At 55.0% G+C, this 21,526-nt stretch overlaps 1 protein-coding gene and 1 long non-coding RNA gene across 3 annotated transcripts in view; one reads left to right on the top strand and one right to left on the bottom strand.

Moving 5' to 3' along the window:
• The window catches only part of LOC145722356 (uncharacterized), a 285,608-nt gene that overhangs the window by 114,286 nt on the left and 149,796 nt on the right, over positions 1–21,526 (top strand). The gene's annotated exons all lie outside the window — the stretch shown is intronic.
• The window catches only part of RASSF5 (Ras association domain family member 5), a 64,558-nt gene that overhangs the window by 3,974 nt on the left and 39,058 nt on the right, over positions 1–21,526 (bottom strand). For both annotated transcript variants that reach the window (XM_081825138.1, XM_081825139.1), the window contains 3 exons: positions 2,187–2,297; positions 730–1,027; positions 163–278 (listed from right to left, as the gene is read on the bottom strand). In XM_081825138.1, the coding sequence (XP_081681264.1) occupies positions 163–278; positions 730–1,027; positions 2,187–2,297 (525 nt within the window). The remainder of the gene's footprint in view (positions 1–162; positions 279–729; positions 1,028–2,186; positions 2,298–21,526) is intronic.

The raw sequence follows: 21,526 nt of genomic DNA, 5'->3' as shown, positions 1-21,526 counted from the left end.
CACTTCCCCGGGCCTCAACTTTCCCAGGCCATTTTCCCAGCTGCCTTGGCTACTGCCGCGTGGCCCCCGCCTATGCTGGCAGTGAGGACAATGCCCACCTGCACCCAGCCAGGGTGCCCTGAGGGCTGGGTTCGGGCACCGAGCAAAGGGGCCCAGACCTACCTCCACCTCTCCGGTTTCATTCTCCTTGAGCACGAAGCTGAGGACGTCATTGTCAGGCCCGGCGAGCAAGCGCAGGTAGAGAGGGCAATCAGCAATAGAGAGTTTCTGGAAGAACACTGCAAACCAAGAGAGGGGGCTGGAGGCGCATCTCAGAAAAGAGGGGCAGGGATGGAAATGCAGACAAGGGGTGGCCATAACGGGAAGGAGCCATCCTTTCAGCGTAATGAAATGAATCTAATGACATGAATAGGGCATGATGACCTTTTATCTTCGGTGTCTGCCCAGAGTTTGACACATGTTTCCATTCACATCACCCTCCCCAAAAGATTAGGAATGGTGGGTGGTTTCTCTCCCATGCCACAGATTAGGAAGTGGGAGCCCACATTGTGGTTTCCTGCAGTCACATATAAAGTGGGGGGCGCGGGGAGCAGGCATGAGCTTACCGTCCAGCTCTCTGCCACGTGGCTTGGGCGGCGGCGCCCTGGGGAAGCCCAGCCCTCCCCTCCCAAGTCTGGCAGGGGTTTAGCGGGAGAGGTGGTCTCTGACGGGGAGCTTGCCCTCGCATACCTTGCCCGTCCTTGTGTATCCGCTTAAAAAGTGCAAACTTCTGGGGATTGTCCACAACCATGAACTTCTTGAGCAGCCCCTGGATGACCTCGCTGACCGTGGTGGTGCTGCTGATGTGTAGCTGCTTGATGGCATCGAGGGGCAGGTAGAAGGATGTCCGCTTGTCGGTGGTGGCCGCCAGGTTCACTTCCTTGATGGCATCATAGATGGACTGGGGCCGGATCCCAGCAGGCACCGTCACCGGCCGCCGGAGCTTCAAATGCACTTTGATGAAACCCGTGTAGGTACCATCTTCATTCTGCGGAGGGGACGCCATATGGGTCCGCTCACGTCTATCTTGCATGATCCCATCTGCCACTCTGAGTCACTGCACCAGGTTGGGGGGGGGGGCGTGCAGAGGCCTTTCCAAATAGTGCCATCCCAGGCAGGCCCTCCCCTCCCGCCCCGAGTTCCTTCCTGTGTCTGCAGACCTGCAGGTGCCAGAGGGCAGAGATGATGTCCCCCTGCCCGCCCCGCATTGGGCCAGGAGAAGGCTTGCAGTATCCAGCAACCCGAGAGGACAAGAGGAGCTGCTCTGGCTTTCCCTCCCAGGGCTCAGGCTTCCTGCCCCAGTCCCCTGCCTTTGCTGAGTCCCCGCTCCTAGGAGGCAGGGTCTGGAGTGGCCTCTCTAGTTTGTCCCTCCAAACCAGGGAGGAGCAGGAAGGCTCTGTAATGAGGTCCTCGCAAAACCAGCCCACTGCATTTCCTCCTGCATTTCTTTCCAAAACGGGGCAGCCTGCAAGACTTAAGCCCAGGACCGTGGGAGACTGGATTTTCTAGCGCTCCATCTGGCTGAAGCCCCAGAGCCAGCAGCCACCAGCAGGGGGCAGGGTTCTTCTACCTTCGCCCCTTCCCCCTGCAGATGGCCTTTGCGAGCCTCCCCTCGGAGCTCTGCAGTCTCGGGAAGCTTCCCCAGACGCAGGCGGTAGAAGTGCACCAACCAAGAGGGAGAGGACAGGAGCTGCGAACTCCCCTCGTGAGGCCTTCCTGGGGGCCAAGCAATACCAGTTCTTGAGGTCTTTGTACGGTACTTAATTCCCACAAGAGCTCCGACAAATGGGCACTGGTATCTCTATTTTAGCCGAAGCTCGAAGGTTTCCCAAAGCGAAAAAGGGGACGAGCCAGCGACTGACCTGGATCTTACTCTAAAGCCCATTCTGTTTCCCCGCAGCCCGCGGGGGGTCCCTGACGGCCTCGCACAAGCCCCGAGGCTTCCCGAGGCCTGAAGAAAGGGGAGGGGCCTCCGAGGGGCCTCCCCGGAATCCAGAGGGAGAGCACAGGAGCCCCCAGTGGAAGGGGCGGCGGCCGGGGGCGGTGGGCGGGTGCCGGGGCCGGGTGGGGGCTGGCGAGGGCGAGGGCGAGGGCGGGGCCGGGTGGGGGCGGGCAGCCCTCCAACACCCCCCCCTCCCCGGACGCACCAGCTTCATGCCCAGGCAGTTCTTCTCCCGGGTGTTGTAGCTGTCAATCTTCTGCTTGATCTCCTGCAGTGTGGGCGGCCGCTGCGTCTCCTCGGCGGGTTTACAGACATTCTGGAACAGACAGAAGTGAGAGTGGGTGCGCAGTGGTTCTCCGGATGAGAAAGGGGAGGACCAGACCCTCCCAAAGACCTCGAATAAGGGAGCACCAGTCCCGCGCGGTGAAAACTAATCTCATGGGCGCAGGGTGAGAACAATCAGAGATAAATCCCAGTGGTGCCACTGGGTAGCCGGCCAGCTCCGGGGAAGTAACTGAAATCTAAGTCTCCTCACCTGTGAAATGGGAACAATGCCTACCCCTCGGGCTTGCTGCGAGACTAATATGAACGTGCCCAGCACACGGGCACGGACGACGAATTCGGTGCATCAGCAGAACAGCATTTGCTTACCGAGGGTTACTAGGGAAAAGATTGCATTGAGATGCTATGGGAGCTGCAGAGAAATGCAAGGCACCGTCTCCCGGAGGAAGCAACGAGAGCCGGAGAGACAGGAATGTACACACGGTCCCAGCATATGCTGATGGGAACGACAGCAATTCACCCAGACCCAGGGGACCAAGGGCACATGAGCATCAGCCCAGGCCCTACATCACCGGCCACAGTACTTTGCACATAATAAGAAGTTCAGTTGCTCCTTGAACAACACAGGTTTGAACTGCGTGAATCCACTTATACAGGAATTTTTTTATATATAAATATAGTCCAGTGCTATAAATGTTATTTTCTCTTCCTTATGATTTTTTAAGATTTTATTTATTTATTTACTTAATTACTTATTTATTTATCTGAGAGAGAGAGAGGTTGAGCACGAGTGGGGAAGGGGCAGAGGGAGAGAATCTTCAAGCAGACTCCCCGCTAGCCAACTCAGGGCTCAATCCCACAGCCCCGAGATCATGACCTGAGCCGAAATTAAGAGTTGGACGCTCAACTGACTGAGCCATCCAGGTGCCCCTCCTTATGATTTTCTTAATAACATTTTCTTTTCTCTAGTTTACTTTAGTGTAAGAATGCAGTGTGTAATACATATAACATGCAAAATTGTATTAATAGACTGTTCATGTTATTGGTAAGGCTTCTGGGCAACAGCAGACTATTAGTGGTTACGTTTAGGGGCTGTCAAAAGTTATACTCAGATTTTTGACTGTGCTGGGGGGCAGCGCCCCCAACCCCTAAGTTGCTCAGGGGTCAACCATATATACTTGTCAAATGAATGAGTGAACCGGAAGGGGACAGGGGGCTGTTCTTCTACAATAATTGAGAGAATCAGCCTCCTCTCCTGGGGCATGGGGACAACCAACATCTACTTAGCACCTCCTCTGTACCAAGAACCTGGCAAGCACTGTCTCTTTTAATCCTCACAAACCTAAACTCTGTGAGATGGAGATTATTACCTACATTTTCAGGTGAGACAACCAGGGCTCAGAGGAGCTCAGTAACTTGAGTTGGTAGGTGCAGACCTACAAGGAAATCCCAGGGCTGTTCTGCTGTGTTCTTCCCAGGGGTTCCCCTGCTGCCCACCCCCCCGCCCCCGCTCCCCACCCCCAAGGAAGGATAAGGGAAGAACAACGCTGAGGAACGAGATGGAGGTCATAGGTTTTCACACTGTGGGGGCGAATTCTGGGGTCTAAGCAACTCTGTCCCTCAATCAATTCCCTGCATTTCTCTCCACTTCACCGCCGCCCACCCTCCGGATGCGGTCTTCATGCTGCCCGTGTGTAGCGGGAGCCATGGTTTGGGAAAACAAGTAAGTTGGTAAAAAGCCACCCAGAATTCACCTGATTTTAGAAATTGAGCAGACTTGGGGCGGGTCAGGATTCTCCTTTGGCAAATGAGGAAACTGAGGCCCAGAGAGGCAGGGCCCCTGTGTTCTCCCCGCTGCCTCCCTGCCACCACCCAGCACCCTCCTGCAGGAGTGTGGTTTGGCTGGCAGATTTCCCAGCGGCCCTGTCACGGCAACAGCACCCGGTGGAACACAAGAGGACCCCCTTCCGGAGCCTGTCCCCGCAGTCCTCCCTTCAGCAAGCCGTCCCCAGACATAGGGCACACCCAGCAGGATGCCCGCCCTTCCTCCTCCCACTTTCCAACCCGACAGAGCTGATAACATGTCAGGTTCTGTGGCTGCCACGGGGAGCTGGTGTGGCCTCCCCCCGCCCCCCATCACCCCTCTACATGGAGATGAGCCGACACCCCTTTTCCATCACCGCATCTTCCCTTGGTCCGGCTGCCCCTCCCCCCCATCCTCTTCCTCAGGGATCCTGCCGGTACCAGCCCTGTGCTCCATCCTTTCTCATACCCTCTCTCATACCACTCCCATTTCACAGATCACAAAGCTGAGGCCTAGAGAGGTTACGGAGCATGCTTGTGCAGCCACTGCTAGTAAGCATCTGAGTGGAGCCTGGAACAGAGTGCGTCCATGTCTGGAGCCCATGTTCTTCTCAATTCACCACATGACAACTCTAGGACGGTCGCTTCTGCCACTCCCATAATGGTCACTGAAATTCCATGCCATTCCATGAGGGCTGGGGTGTGCAGCTGTCAGACCAAGGCCCAGAAATTATGGGCCCTGTGAAACATTCTTCCACGGTGAATCGGATCAGTGGGCCAGGCCCCAGAGGACTCAGGACCCAGGGGCACCATGTCCCCTGCAAAGATGGCGAGGAGGGCCTTCCAATCTCTCCAGTGGGACGCGGCTGCCAGCAGGCGGGAGCCACCCTTTCCTGCATGGCCACTCGGGCTCTGGAACTGGACCGTGATTCCATCCAAGAGCACCCAAGGGGAAGCACACCCCAGGGCACCTCCTTTAGGCCCGAGGTAAGCAACAACCGCTGTGAACCTCAGAAAGTGTCTTCATTCACCGGCGATGCATCAATCCGGAGATCCTCACATGGAGCTCCTCATTCCCGGTCCCTTCCCACAGCTAGTTCCCAGAGACATGGACCTCCCCGGAAACCGCCCCCCCAAACTGGACCACCTCTATGGGACCAGATGTACCCGGCCACGGCTCAACCGTGGGAGCTGCCAGTCAGAAAGACCACTTATCTGGTTCCTATCCTGGGCTCCATTCTACCCATCTCTGAAGCACACAGGCTGTCCCCTCCTCAGGAGCTGACAGCTTTCTCATATTCATCTACCCAAAAAAGAGTTAAATAATGGAAAGGAAACTCTAGAAGCTCCTGGAAGATCTCCTCTCATAGTTTCCAAGTGAGCTACAGCCATTTCCCTGTAAGAAAAGGCAGCTGGTTCATGGCTTTCAAAAGTCCATTATTCCAGGCCTGGGTTTGGGTACAGCAAGTCACAGCTGCTGTAAGTAAAGGTTTCTTCTTCCTGTTCCCCTTCTCTTCAGCAGATAGCCCATCTATTCCTCCCCCTTGCCCACCACAAACCTGGGGAAGTGACACAAGCATCTGAGGCCACCCCTTCCCGGACTGACGCAGAAGATGGCCATCCTGATCTCACCACCCCATCCGGGAGTGCCCCGAGCCCTGTGTGGTCAGCATGTGGAGCACCCCCAGGCTGGAAGGTCGGCCCCCAGGGCTGGTATGGCTCCTGCCCACCCCATCTGGCAGACAAGCTCTGACCCACGGATTGAATGAATCACCTGCCGAAGTAGGCCAGCCAATCAGCCAGCGATCCACAGTCCCGAGAGCCCACGGATCCTTTCCCCTCCCAGGGAGGGTACAGAATCTAGGCCAGTGGTTCTTAAACTCGGCTACACACAGAATCATCCAGCGGATCTCTAGAAACCCTGCTTGGGCTCCATCTTGGAGATTCTGATGTATGGTGTGGGGTACAGCCTAGGCATCGGGATTTTTTACTCTCCCAGGTAATTCTAACGGGCAGCAATGTTTGAGGAGAACTGGCATAGACCCCTTGTGAGCAATTTCAGACACCAAGGGTCCCCACCCAGCAGCACAATTAACGCTCTGGCACCCACAGATATTCACTGCCCCAAAGATTTACCTAAAAGGCAAGTATCTGCTGTGTGAACAAGATCAATAATATAGGAGTCTTCACGGGGTAAGGCAAAGACCTCCATTTTTATTCACCTGTCCGATTTTCAAGTCCTCAAAGTGAAAGATTGGTTTCCCCCCACGGGTACGAAGCTAGAAACCAGGCAGATAGAGTTTTGTCTCCCCGGGGTGGCGCAAGATGGAGACAGAGGGGGGACCTCACTCTGTTAGGATTTCACACATTTCGACATGGGCCGCCGAGGTGTCTCTCGCAGGGGGTCTGTGCATCTCGGGGCAGCATGGCATGCGTCTGCTCCGACTCAGCCCCTGGCACTGGAGGCAGATGCTTTAGCTGCTCCCCACATAGCCGGCAGAGCCACAGTGCTGGTGAAAAATACGTTTGTGCCCCCATATCCTGAGCCATGGAAGGGGCTGTGTTGCCTCTCAGTGCTCAAGGGTATGAGGGTACAGCTACGTGAAGAGGCTGGGTGCCAGGAGTCCTAACTTAAAACTTAAGTCCTTAACTTAAAAAAATATATATCCTCAACAACAAAATCAAGAGGATCATCCCCTGTGCTCTGGGGCCTACCTCAGAGCAGATCTACCCCAAGTTGAATTTTACTTTAAGCAGAAACCCAAACATCGGTGAATTCTGCATTCTAACCAATGACACAGGTCTTAATTTTGGTCACGGCGGAGGAAGAGGCTCTGAATGAGTCCTGTGGTTTCTAGTATCCCCAGGTGGACACAGGGCAGCCTCCGAAAGCCCCAGCAATGAGGGGGGCCCCGGGGTGAGGAGCAGGCTCAGGAGCATCAGACACACTCTGACACATCAGATAACTTCATGCCCGTTTTCTTTTGACCTGAATCACACAAACCTCACTTTTGCTAAAAATTTTACTCTCCCTCTTCTTCAACTTCTCAGCCTCTTCTTCCTTCACAATGCTTTCATCGTATTGCTCCCGTCGGTCCACCTGAGGTCCTTCACTCTGTCCAGGCCTCTCTGGCCACTCCTGCCCTGAACGATGGTGATGATCTGTATCAGTTCATGTCATCCTCACCACAAATTCATGCGAATTCCCATTTCACAGATGGAGAAACTGAGCCCCAGCAAGGTTAAAGCTAACCCACATTTAAAGCTAGCACTATACTGTCTGGTGCTTAAATATGCCTCCACTTATATTAACCTCCAAGTAAACTACCTATCTTGAGTTGTCTTCCCAACTAGAGTGAATTTTCTTAATGACTTATACCATACTTCTATTTCTCCTTATGCCTACTGGCACCGAGCATGAAGCAGACAATAGATACTTGCTCAAGAACCTTCAGTGTCTCCCCACTGCCTACAAGGGGTTGGGGGAGAGAAAGATCTTACTTTTTCCTAGGAATTGCAGTGCAGTGAGCCTTGGATTTCAGTGCAGACTGAGTTCTGTGAGAGAAGTACCTACTCCTCCCTTACCTGTCACGGCATCCCAGAGCCTAGTTGCAGCTGGGAACAAGCAGAGGCTCAAGAAAAGCCTGCGGGATGAACTTATGCTTATGCATGTAGTTGGGCTCTGACCCCCATTACTAACTAAGCGATCTTGAGGAAATCCGATAACCTCTTTAAGCCTCAGTCTCTGTCCTCAGTTTCATCTATCGATTTGAAATACAAATCCTTCATTGCCTAATAGGATGCATGCAAAGGTAAGACCAGATGAGATCACGGCTGCAAACACATTGTGGACATGATCAAACCCATCCAAAGGCACATACTGTTCCTATCCTCCCGGGCCTACGAAGCCCTACCCCTAGGAGCCAATCCCACTTCCCACTCTCCTTGAGCACTTCATCAGGGTTGGCCACCGTGCCATGGAGTGTGTTCATTCCTCTCTCTGCACTAGCAGCTGGCACACTTCTTCTGTCAAGGGCCAGGGAGTAAATATTTGAGGCTTTGCTAGCCATACGGTCTCCCCTGCAACTACGCAACCCCGCCGTCGTAGCTCAGAGCGGCCACGGATGAGCGTGGCTGTGTTTCCGTAAAACTTTACTTAGGGCATCTGGCGCGTCCCCCCTCTGCACTACCCCGCGGGCCGTTTGTCCCGCTCAGAATACGGAGCCCGCCTCTCCCCTAGCGCCGTCTCCTCAGCGTCCTGAATGAAAGTTCCCCGGCCCACGGCATTCTCCTCGTTCTCTGCTCTCCTAATATAGGAGATCCCTGCCGTTTTAATTCCCAAACGGAGAAAGGTTAATATAGAGGTTTGTGCTGGGCGCCGCCTTCCTCCTGAACGACACTCCTGTTGAGAGCTGCGTCCTCCCCCGGCACACCGGCCTTTTGTACTTGGCTCTCACTTCATGGGCACTTTGGCCACAAGCAGGCAAAGGTTTCGTGGCTTCACTGGGGTTGGGCTTGCTCTCCTCCCGGCTCCTGTCGGGAGGCGACACGCCAGCGGAGGGAGGGAGGCAGGCGGACGGCCAGGCTCACTCCCTGGCTCGGGGAGTGACTCCCAAACCCCAGCCCCGGGGCCCCGACACCTCAGAGTCCTGTCGTGGCCAAGCTGCCAATTACCACACGCCATGGGCCTCAGCATCCAGCACTCCAAGGACCCTGGAGGTGCCTTCACAGCCTGTGTGGCTGCATTTGGGTCTAACTGTACACGGCCTTTTGTGGTTTAATTATTATTTCACACGTGTTAGTCTCATCTTCCCAATTAGATGTTCCCTGGAGGGAGACAGACATGATGGCTGATGACTGTGCTGCTTTGGTACCTGCTGCGAGGCTCCGTCGAGCCCTCCATGACCTCCAAGGAGGTGCCCGGGACAGGGTGGGGTGGCCTGGGTGGCGCCCAGCCCCGAGCCCTGCCATGGGCTGCAGTCAGGCCCAGGAGCACCTCCCACGGACCTGCACCCCAAGGGGCTGAAGCGAAGGCCCGGGCTGCACGGACTGCCAGCTCTGCCTGGCGGCCAGCCCTGCTCAGCTCTTTGCAGTTTCCTGGTCAGAACGAATGCAAGACCACCACGACCCGTGACCTCCACCAGCAAGTCACCTCCCCTCTGAGGCTCTCAGTGTCCTCCTCTGTGAAATCATGAAGTGAGACGCCTCTGCAGCTCTACGAGTTTACCTCGAGGAGGGGGTGGTTTCTTTCGTCACTGCTTCCTCTTCTATTTCAGAGAATTGGGGGTGGGGGTGGGGCCCCTCGGAGGATGGCCGGGCTTACCCGAATCGCAGGGGTAAGAACTGACCTGAGACAGTATCCAGACGTTTCTAACGTCTACGGCGTGACTGGTCTCAGTACTGGCCGCTTGCTTTCTCTACTCGTCCGTCAGCAAGGCTCAAGGAGGCCCACACCTTCCTAACTCACACCACTCAAGAAAACAAAACAAAAACTACCCCGGAAGCCCGTCTCCATGAGCCTTTGCCGCATTTCCTCTTTCTCGGCTCTTAGCAAATCTGTCAGCAGCCATTCTTCTGCCCCTTGGGCGGAGAGCACCCCCAGGCCTATGTCAGCGGGGAGAGCCTCAGGCTGGACTGCGTGAGAAGGACCATCCGCAGACACCTTCCAGGACACCCTGCTCCCCTAGAGCGGCGCGGGCCCCAAACACCTGATGTTTCTCTCATGCCCGTCCTAAATAGGGACCCCTGAGGGAAAGGGGCAGACACCCCTCTGTCTGGGCTGGGTTCGGAACGCCCTGCTCAACGCCCAGACCACATTCAAGGCTCACTGGTCCCTTGGTGACAGCCTCGAGCAGATGGGAAAGAGGAAGCCCCATGGGCCTCACCACAGGGCCCCCTCCCAGGTCCTGGAGGGCCCATGTTCTGGAATGGCCGCCCCAGCCACACCCTGGACCGTGAAGGGCTTGATTCTCCCAGAACCCTCTCTGGCTCTGTCCAACATCCCAGAAATAAAAGGGTTGGAAACTCCTCAAGTGTGTTCTCCAGTAGGCTGTTCCCAGCAGAGGAAGGAAGGAAGGAAGTTTCAGCAGGGAGCCATCCGTATAAGCATAACCATGCGGGATTTGGGATTTGAGCTGCTCTGATGGGGGGATGCAGAGGAGCAGGGAGTAAGAAGGGGGTGGGACTTGAGAAACTGGAAAGAGACCGAAGACGAAAACCTAGAGCAGATGGTCAATGCAGACAGTCAGTCAACAGTAACTGATTGAGTTGCCCACGGGGTGAGGGCTGTGAAAGTCACCTTGGTACAGGAAACCGGCGGGCCGCGGTCCCTGTCCTTGGGAGAGCGCAGGCCACCTGCAGAGGGAAGGCAGAGGTGCGGGCCCCAAGAGGAAGCACCAGACAGCGCGGCTCGGCATGTGGGGACCCGATGAGGGCCGCACCGGCGGGCTCCCCAGGGGGCCAGCATGGAGCCTGAGCACAGTGTCCCTCCCTCTCGCAGGCGGCCATCTCAGTCTACAAGCAGGGGCAGGTCATCTGCGGTGAGTCCGGGGTGGAGAACACCAGCCACCTGCAGGAGGCCGAGAGAGCCCTGGGGCCTTGGATCTGCGGCCTCATGATCGTGACAAAAATCGCCAACAGGCCGGGGCCTCCCAAGTCACAATCCCATTTAGTCCCTGAAAGGACTCAGTGAGGTTGGTATGTTATTACCCAGTGTCCCTGCTCCTCACCCCTAGACAACACAGCCCTGCACAGCTGCGTGCCCTCAGTCTGTGCAGGCGGTCTCCCCGAGACTCGGATTTGTCTGTGAAGCACAGACAACAAGGCCTTCTTGACACATTTGTCGCAGAGATGAAACGAGATCGCACATCTGGAAGTGCTTAGCACACTTCACGTACACAGCAAGCACTCAATAAACAGTGGCTAGTGAACTGTCATTGTGGCCAGCATCATCATCCATAGTCAGCTGTCTGGTGGGGCAGAGAAAGGCTGGTTGGTGGGGCTGACTCAACATGGGAGTCCTCTTGCCTTCACCTCGATCTCTCACAGGCCCGTCAGCCAGAGCCACGTTATGACTCTGTGCGTCCTAAGCACTCTTGTCTTCGGGGCCGAGGGGCCCTCTTCCTCCAAAAAAAAAAAAAAAAGATGGGAAATGCTATTTTATAATAGCATGATATAATAGCTTTATATCAATGCTATTTTAGGATAGCATTGATATAAAGAAAAATATATTAATATCAGATAAGAAAGCACATTCTTCAATCTAAAAGTTAATTTCTTCCCCCCTGATTTTAAGATCAATTAAAACATTTTTGTGGGCCCATAAAGAACCGTGGGCCCTTCTGACATCACACACCACTATGCCTCGTGGATAAGTCGGCAGGGGTCTCAACTCCTGAGTCCCAGGTAGGGTGACCAGGGACTGAGAGTTTTCTTGGGGTGCAGGACTTTCAGTGCTAGAATCAGGACAGTCCTGGGCAAACCAGCGTATTTGCTTACCCTAGTCCCAGGGACCCCCTTGCAGGCCTAGATGGACTCTATCCCTCTCAACCGTGGGCCCCAGAGACACCGCTTGCTCTTCTGCCCTCTACAAAGCTGCACGTGCACTCTGCCCTGGGGGGCTCCCTGACACTCTCCCTGGGCCCCCTTCCCCCGCAGACTGGCTGTGGCTGGACACAGTGGCCCTGGCTGTCTCTGCCGATCGGCGCCCATCACACACATGCTGATCAGCTTGATGACAGAATGCAAGCTCCCCGAGGACAGGGACTGCCCCGATCACCGATGCAGCTCCCAGAACGGTGCCTGGCAGACAGGAGGGGCTCATTAAACATCTGCCTAATGAACTGAAGGAAACACAAAGAAGTAATAAGACATACGTACGTGCACATGCTTGTACGCATGCACACAAAACCCCAAAACAAATATAGGGAGATCAAGAGGTTCTAGAATTGTATACAGCTCCTATAGGGTTCCTGGTCCATGGTACCTATCGACAGAGCACCCAGAACCAGAGCACTGTGGAATGAGTCAGGAATGACGGTGGGCAGGGTGACAGAGTGGGTCCCAAGACCCCGTCCCAGGCTCCAGTCAGTCTGGAGCCTGGATGCTCCTCTTTCAGAAACAATTTAAAGAGGATTCCACTGTAAATCATATGTCTGACAAAGGATCACTATCCAGAATATATAAAGAACCCCAGCAACCCAAAAACAACAACAACAACAACAAAAAGACCCAATTTTAAAAATGGACAAAAGACTGGAATAGACATTTCTCCAAAGACAAACAGATGGCCAATAAGCACAGGAAAAGAGGCTCAACATCACTCATCATTAGGGAAACGCAAATCAAAACCACAGTGAGACGCCACCTCGTACTCATTAGGATGGCCATCATCAAAAACCAAGAAAATAGCAGGCGTTGGCAAGATCGTGGAGAAAACTGGAACCCTGGGCATTGCTGGTGGGAACGTGAAATGGTGAAGCCACCTGGTAAACGGACTGGCAAGTCCTCGAAAGATTAAATGGAAAGAACCACCAGATTATCCAGCAAGGCTACCTCTGGGTTGATACCTACAAGAAGTAAGAACGAAGACTCAAACAGGTATTTGCACACTCCTGCTGACAGCAGCTTTCCTCACAAAAACCAAAAGACGGAAGCAACCCACTGACGGATGGATAGATAAACAAAGTGTGGTGTGGACAGGCCATGGGATATTATTCATCCATAAAAAGGAAGGAAATTATGGCACACGCTACATGGATGAACCCTGAAGACATTACACTAAGTGAAATAAGCCAGGCACGAAAGGACAGATGCTGTGTGATTCTAGTTATAGGAGGTTCCTCGAGTCAGTCAAATTCCCAGGGGCAGAAAGTAGAATGGGGCTGGCTGTGGGGACAGGGGGATGGGGAGCTGCTGGCTGCTGGGGACAGAAACGTTCTGGAGATGGTCGTGCGATTGGCCACACAACACTGTCAATGTACTTGTGTAATGTCTGTTTTATCACAGTTTTAAAAAAGGGGATTCCAAGGGCAGGGGCAACTGGAGGCCTTGTAGCTAGCTAGTTTCATCTGGTTCCCATACAGTTGGGAGTGTCCCTTACTTTCTGTCTTCCACGCAAGTGAGCAGTCGATCCCACTTGTGAGCAAGGTGGCCCTCATCCTGCAGGGGCTGGCTCTTTGTCTGGGCGCCGGCCACTCTCCTGCACGACTAAGAAATGGCTGGACCCTCGGGCTGCCCCAGACAGCCCAGCCCAACTCAGAGGAGCTCTACAGCGAGCTGAGCGTCTTAGAGCTTCCCAGGGGACTCTCCAGAGAGGGGCTCAGGCACACAGATCTAGAAGGGGCCTGGAGACAAACTGGCCCAGGCACCCCCATTCTGGAGCAACCGGAGTTGTTAGGTGACTCAAGGCGCAGGGACTCCCCCACCGGCCTCACACGCTCTCCCTTCAGCCGGCCATGGCTGGCCACGGTCAAGGAGCTACGTCTGGCTTTCCAACTTCATACGTCCTAGGGACATGGATGCGTCAGCAAAAGGAAGATTTGGGGAAACACTTCTTTCTCTCTGTCTTCTTTCTTCTGCAGGCCCCAGCGCCATGGCATATTCTCAAAGTCATCAAGCTGGGAGCTGGGAACAGGCTCACCTTCAGGGCCATGCATCCCCACCTCCAAACTGCATCCTCCCTCTCCCACACTGGAACCTCCCCGCACGAGAACACTCTGAAGAAGGCTTCCTCAGCTTCTCGGACAATCCCATGTGCTCTGAGAGCACAGAGCCAAAGCCAGCAGTGTCACAAGGCCAGGGGACGGGGGTGGCTTTAGAAGCCCCGCTCGCGTGCTCTAATCACAGGCCGCTCCTGGGTGCCCTGGCTGCAGGAACCCCCTCTCCCACCACGCGCCAGCTTCAGCTCGGCTGCAGCTCCCCGCAGTGCAGCACATTTAGGGCCAAGGGGGATTCAGATGATTCAGCAGCGGAGAGCGGCGCGGGGGGGCCTGGACCCAGGGCCCAGCACGGCCTGCACTGCCTGCGGGAAGGAGTGCAGTCCCTCTTGGCTCCCTCTCCCTGAAGACCCCACCTGTGCCCTCAGCTTTGCAAGCCGGGTGGTGCCGGAGCTTCTTCACCAGCCCACACATGGCCTCTTGTCACAGTGCCACCTGCCCGGCCAACCCCACCCCACGCCACTGCCCGGGAGCCAGCTGGTGACCCTGAAACGCGTCTCGGTCGGTTGTCAGGTAACTCTGAGTCTTCTCAAGTGTGTGTCCTCTTGCTGTCACAAAGGCTCAGGGGTGGGGACATTTGGTTTCCTCCCACTCCTCAATGGCCTGGCAAAGTGCGCCATCCTCAGAGACTCCCGGATGGATGCTGCCGACGTGGGGATGCGCTGGTGGGCACATTTGGGCCTCAGGCCGGGGCTTCAACTTGGAAAATTCTGGAAAGAGCTTTCGGAGAAGCAGTACAGCTTAGGGGCTAGGAGGTCTGGCATCAGACTTGGGCCCAAATCCTGGGTCTGCCCCTTCCTACTGCGAGAACCGCTTCTGTGCCTCAGTTTCCCCACTGTTAGATGGAAAGCACAAATGAGTCTGCACATGGAAAGCACTTAGAACGGTGCCTGCCACACATCAAGGCCCGGTGATTCACTGCCATTATTATTCATTCTAACCATTTCCCAGCAGAGCCCTAGCTGCTGCCTTCTCTCTGTTCTGTGAACAGAGCTTTATGCTTCCACGTACCCCATTTGTGAAACCCCCCTCCGCACGTCAAAATTCATCATCCATCTGCATTTCTTGAGATGGCCTTTATTATCCCAGAAGGAGAAAGTGAGGCCTGGAGCAGTAAGCATGCTTCCTGAGGCACACACAGTGAAGGCTCGTGGCTTGGGTTCCCAGGCCCGGTAATGGGCTCACTTAAGGGCCTGGGTCCCCTGAGCAGCACGCCCCCTCCCCACTCCACCTGGGCCAACAGAGGATGCTCAAACTACTGGGACTGCCAAACCGGGGTCTTGCTCAGAAGTAAACTGGGAAATGAAAACAAACAAGAAGTGGGTTGGTTCCTCCCCCTCCGCCTGCCACTCTCCATGGCGGAAAGGCAGCCAGAAGAAACCTGTCATAGGAGGCTCTCCCGCCCCCTCACATGGGCCCCTCGGCATGATCCCCCCTCCCCCCCTGCCACCAGCCCCCTCCCCTTTAGGAAGGACCAGGCCAACTCCTGCCAGCAGGTGCCAGGGCCCGGTTGCTTAGTGACCCAGTCCTGCCTGCCCTCATCCTCCAGGGCAAACAGCTGAGCAATCACAGATGGGATGGAGGGAGCTGCTCTATGTTTGGAAGGTTGTCCTTGCATTTTCTGCTCACTCAGTGAGATTTTTCTTTTCAGAGTTACTGGAAAAATCCATTGATTCCACATCCAGAATCTTAGCAAGCTTCCCTTTAGAACAGTCCGGAGATGAGCTTTCACACACTGTGTGTGCTGAGGAGCTTGCGCCTGCGCCCTCTGGGGAGCCCCACCACCTCTTAGGGCTCCCTGTTTGGAGGGAAGCTCCAAGCCCACTCCTCCTTTATCAAACATGCATCAAGCACCTACCACGTGCAGAGGACACAACGATGACCAAGATGTGGCCCCTGGTCCAGAGAATTACAGCCCATCAAAATGAGGGACAGGAAAGATAGGCTGGCATTTGGGGTGCACAGAGAAGTGAGTGCAAGTGGAAATGGTCTCCAGACACCCCAGACCCACCAGCTTCCACACCCTCCTCAGGAACCCACACTTTCCCTGCCGTGTGTGACTGTGGAGATCAGCCAGGCCTCCTGCCTCTCCGCGTGTTCCTGCCAACAGAGGACCTGCCTCCAGCTCCCCGAGGCAAGGCCAGCCAGTGCCCTGCAGACCCAGCTCCTGCCTGCCATCCGCATCACGGCACGGGGGGACCATCCAACACCACTCTCCACACCGGGCAACAGCCAGGTGATGAGAAGGACGATGAGGGGCTCACCAACTGGAGGCTGATGCAATGGTAATAGAGTGTGACACCCCGGATTTCCCCAGACCAGAGCAGGAAAAAGCGACCTGGATTGCAGCACCAGGGAACCGGCTGAACGAGAGCCCCCGCTTCCTAGGGCAGGTCAGCAGAGATTGAGGGGGGAGGCTGGAGCTCCTTTGGAGCTTTTCAGACTTGACTCTGGCCTCACCCAAGGTGCCATGTGTGTAGTGGAAAGAACATGTGTTTTGGAGTCAGACACACGTGGAGTGGGGGCCTCGCCCTTGGCTAACCCTCTTCCTTTGGCATATGACCTCACTGAATGTGCCAATCTTTTGGCTTGAGAGCAACGGCGATTCTGCCTGTGTGGTCTCGTCGGAAGCGCTCAGCGCTGGGCTGCTGCCTCCCCACGCTCGCGGCGCCCCACGGAGCAGGGATCCAACCAGCTGGACTCACGCCGCATGGCGCCCCGGACAAGGAAGGCCTGCGCACCGGGCTGGAGGAGGATGGAGGTAATGAATACAGCTGCCCCTCCCCTGCCTGGGATGGATCTCATGCGGGCCCGCCTGGAAAGAGGGAAACGGCCGGCCGCACTGACCCCTCCAGTCTCCTCCAGCTCCAGGAGTCTCCGCCTTTCCGAGTTAATTTCCTGCGCCCCTCCCGGGGACTGCTGCAGCCCGGTCAGTATCGCCGGCTGCCGGCCTGCCCCCAGCACCCCCGCAGGCTAGTCAGGCCCAACCCCTTGCTTCTGGGAGCCAGCCCTCCAGCTGCCTGTCTCGGGATCTTGCGGCGACGTCCTAAGAAAGCCACGTGGCTGCAGCGTCTTCCTCCCGGATGTCCCTCTGCCCAGCCGCCCGCGTCCAAATACTTCATGGCTGGGGAGGGGAGCAACGAGGGTCTGTTGCCCAACACGGCTGGGGCGGAGTTGTATCTATCCGTCCTCCTCACCCCAAGCGCTCAGTGCTACAAGAAAGTTAAAAACACAACGGTTTGCTTGAGGCCAGGTACTGCAGGGTTGGGGATGCTCTATAAGGAACAGGAACCAAGGATGGGCTTCGCTCGGGAAGGAGAGGGGAGGCTCTGAGGGCTTTGCGATACCGGAATGATAGGCCCCTGGCAGTCATAAGCAGGGTGCACAAAAGGTGAAGAAACAGGATGGAAGCCAGTTGGGTGACTTCCTAGAGTATATAGGTGAGAGATGATGAACACCCAACAGAGGGCGGGGCGGGGCAGGGGGAGCGGCAGAAAGGAGAGCCTGGCATCCGCAGCACAAGAGACAGAACCCACAGAGACAGGCTGGGTGAAGGGAGGAGGGGGAGACCCCTGAGGCTTCAAAGGTCGGGGTCTAGAGGGGTGGGGCAGAAACACAGTGAGAAATCAGTTATGGGCCGAACTATGAGTTGGTTCTGGACATGTTAAATTTTAGCCATCTGAGGGGCATGCAAGACCTCCAATAGGCTACAGAAAATTTTGTTCTAGAGCCAGGAAGAGAGGTAGGATGGGGGCCATAGGCTGGAAAGTGTTAAGCTAAGCTAAGTGGGGTGGGGGTAGGAGAGGGGACGTCAGGACAGCACCGTGGATAGAAGCCACAGGCCCTGTGATTCAAGGTTTTCTGCCACTACAGCTCCCTTCTTCCTCCTGGCCCTAGAAATTCAGTGCTCCTGATTCTTGGCAAATTTATCTGGTCCTCTTGTCCCCCAGGGAACATGCCAGGCCAGGCCTGGGTCCCCATGCTCTTTTATGGGTAGATTGAACCATCTAGAAGAGGAAACTGAGGCTCTGGAGGAGGACAGATCTGGGTCCTCCATACAGAAGGATCCCAAAGCCAGAAAGTGCACAGGTGTGGATTACCTGGAGAGTCGGAAGTGGAAGAGAGAAGGGAATCCAGGCTCCTGGGCACCCAGGATGAGCCCAGTGGGGCCACCCTTTCTAGCTCACGGGCTGGGAGCTGGATCCAGAGTCCAATCTGGCATTTTAAACTATGAGCTGGAATTCAGCCTTTGCTTCTAGTGTGGGATCTTTCTTCCTTTCTCCTTAAACTCCTTGGGTGGATGGTCGTTGTATGTGCCCCAAACTGGAACTGGAACTGCTTTATAGGGTAAAGCCAGCTAAGTCAGGATAAATGGTCTAACATGGTGAAGCAGGAAGGGGTGGGCCGGAGGGGAGGCATCTGGAACGCAGAGGTGAGGATGTCTTGAGTAAATCACAAATAGTCCTAGAGGAGGGGACACGTGCCAGCCAGGCAGGTCCTCTTCCTGACCCCTCCCTGCGGAAGCCCTTACAGCTTAGAGCCCGGTAGGCAATACCTAAACTCCCCACCGGCTCCGTGAAAAGGTGGTGAGAAGGATCTGCTCCCGTGCAGAGGAGGGACCCTCGGGGAAGAAAATCAAGACAGGCTCCTTTCACAGGGTTCTTGCTGAAAGGACGACGGAGACCCCAGGCTGGAGAGATGAAGTGACTTGGCCATGGCTCCTCAGTTCATAGCTGGAGCTGCCGTGACCAGCCAGGACTCGGCTCATGGTTCGGATGCTTTCACACCATGTGCCGCTCACCATGGCGAAGGGCCGCCACTCCGACAGCCTTGCTCAGCAGGTCATGGTGAGGGTAACGGGGACCCAGGGGCCCTGAGTCCTCGGTTCTGTCTCTACTTAGCTGTGTGACCCTCTGGAATCTGTGATAAATGCCATCTCGTATTTTAATTGAAGTTATTAAGTATTTCCTAAACAGGTAATTCCCTGACTTCAGTAAATAGGATCATCACCTGGATTAAAGCAGATGCAAGGGTCCTACCTCCAAAGGTTCAGGACCCAGTAAGTCTGAGGCGGGGGTCCCTGAGTCTCCATTTTCAAAAAGTGATCCTGAGAGTGCTTCCCAGGGAGGAGCCGGACCTCCCTGGGGCATCCCTGGTGGCTTCAGATGCTACAGAGGCACCGGATGGAGGAGAGCGTCTGTGCTCAAGGAGCTGCCAGTGTAGCTAGGGAAGATAGGACCTCATCCCAGGAGCGGCATATCCTTGGTGACAGACGAAGGAGAGGTACAGAGTTACAGCCCATTGCCAAAAAAGTATGAGCAGAGCTCCCAAAGGTGGCTGGGCAGAGAAGAGGGTAGGAGGGCTGCGTGGCCGAGCCCGCTAAATGCTCTCACCGCAACCTGCTTCCTCTGCCACCTGGGCTCACAGCTGTACTTCATCTCCCAACCGCCCTCGTGTGGCCACGTGACCCAGTTCTGGCCAATGGCGTGTGGGTGTAAAAAACACCATTTCCGGGCCTGGCCCACAAAAATCTCCCATGTGTTAAGTGGAGTCCCCACCTGCCAATGTAACTTGACTTAAAGGGGGAAATAACTTGCTCTTAACGTTCCATGACTGAAAAGCAGGGGCTGTTTGTTATACTCTTTAGTCCATCCCAGTGATACAGGATGCAAGAGAGAAGACATAGCAACTAAACCCAACCAGCACTTAGAAGTCTGCTTTTGAAACTAGTGCTCGGTGAAGCATTGCATCCGAAAGGGGATGTGAGCTGTGGTCTTCCAAGGTTTACCGTCTGCACAGAGAAAAGCCAACACCAGGGAGGGCCAGAGAAGGCAATGGGCGGTGAACTCCACGGGAGGGGGATACAGCCTACAGCCTAAAAGGAAGGTTATCCTGGGGCTGGGCCGGCATGAAACATCTTTTGAGGTTAGTCTTGGTCTGTGCAGGCTCCTGAGATAGCACCTAAAAACATTAAATAGTCCAACACTTCTGAAGATTCTTATGTTATCTCTACTGCTCTAATTTGGAACAAATTTCTTTTTAGTATTCTTTTCTCTCATGCTGGGAAGGGCAGGGGCTGGGGCCGTGCCTGAGGCCTGGGTGTGCCTGAGGCCCGGGGAGAGACGGGTATTTCCCTGACTGGTCCCAGGGTCATCAGGGTTGGCTGACATCCCAGGCGTGCCACAGAGGCTCCGTCCAGGAAAGGGGCTGATGGCCGGACAAGTGTAGGAACAGAACCAGGGGTGGCTTCTACTCTGACCCCTGAGAACCCCTTCCTCTTTGCATCTGCCTTGAGTTTTTCAAGAGTCAACGGTTGTCTCATCAGGCTTACACAATTCACAGCTCTCACCATAGCACATACCCTCCCTGATGAATCACAGACCTGTACCTCTGAAACAAATAATACATTATATGTTAAAAAAAAAAAAAAAAGATAGTAGGAAGGGAAGAATGAAGGGGGGGGAATCGGAGGGGGAGATGAACTATGAGAGACTATGGACTCTGAGAAACAAACTGAGGGTTCTAGAGGGGAGGGGTGTAGGGGGATGGGTTAGCCCGGTGATGGGTATTAAAGAGGGCACGTTCTGCATGGAGCACTGGGTGTTATATGCAAACAATGAATCATGGAACCCTACATCAAAAACTAACGGTGTAATGTATGGTGATTAACATAACATAATAAAATTAAATTAAAAAAAAAAAGTCAATGGTGTCAGCACAGACCAGAGAACACCTGAGGGCAGGAGTTGGAGAGGGGCTGGGAGCATGTTCCACGTGTGCGGAAGGATATTTAACCACAGATAGAGTCAGCTTCTGTCCTCCGTATCCACAAAGAAAACACACACGAGGAAGAATATCCAGCAAGTGGGATTTTGGGATAGACACCAAAGACAACTTTTAAATGATTAAAGTTGTAAGATTTTGGAACGGACAGGGAACTCCCTGCTAGTTAAATGTAAGGGCCAATGTCCCCTTGACTGGTGTGCCTTATGGACTGGAGCCTGAAGTTGTTTGGGTCTTTCCATTCTGTAGAAGGCTCTGAGAAGACAAGGACCATAGTTGGTCCGGGGTCACCCACTGAGTGAAGAGGACCAAGAAGAGCACGTGACAGAAGTCCAAGAAGGGTGTTAGTCTTGGCTCCACCTGACCACACATGTGGCCTGGTGCAGCCTTCCCACCTCTTTGGACCTCAGTTTCTCCATCTGTAAAGTGAGGCACTAGACCAAACGGGTCCCTTTCAGCTCTGACATTCTGCAAGAAGCAGGCATCATGTGTTCTCAGGGGGCCCACCCCGATGCTCTGGGTGGCTCCAGAGTCCTGGGGTCCCGGAGACACAAGGAGAGCTCAGAGGTCAAAACCCAAGCTGCCGCCACCTGTGGGCACTGGGGAAACTGACGGGGCAGAAGTTGGCCCCACTTCCAGGGTCCGACCCCAGACAGGAATAAAGAAGCTGATGGCAGGGATGGCCAGAGGGCCTGGCTTCACTGTCACCAGCCCTGGAAATCACCACAGGCTGCCTTTCATCGGACTAACGCAGAAAAATCTCTGGGTCGGGAGGCAAGCGGTGTAGGTTCTAACCCTGGCTCCAACCTAAACTTGCGGCGTGACCTTGGACAGACCTGGTGTCCCTGCCGCCTCAGGTGAGCCACAGCACCCCACACAGCTGCCACTTTCTGCAAGGGCCAGGGCGCGGTCCCCCTCCTCCGCTGCCGTCTCCCCACCTTCTGGTGCCTCCTTTCTGTGA

The sequence above is a fragment of the Leptonychotes weddellii genome, chromosome 6 (genome assembly GCF_054177405.1).
Source record: "Leptonychotes weddellii isolate Sample4059 chromosome 6, ASM5417740v2, whole genome shotgun sequence".
In the NCBI taxonomy this organism is placed as follows: domain Eukaryota; kingdom Metazoa; phylum Chordata; class Mammalia; order Carnivora; family Phocidae; genus Leptonychotes; species Leptonychotes weddellii.
This window is presented reverse-complemented; position numbering and strand designations above follow the sequence as displayed.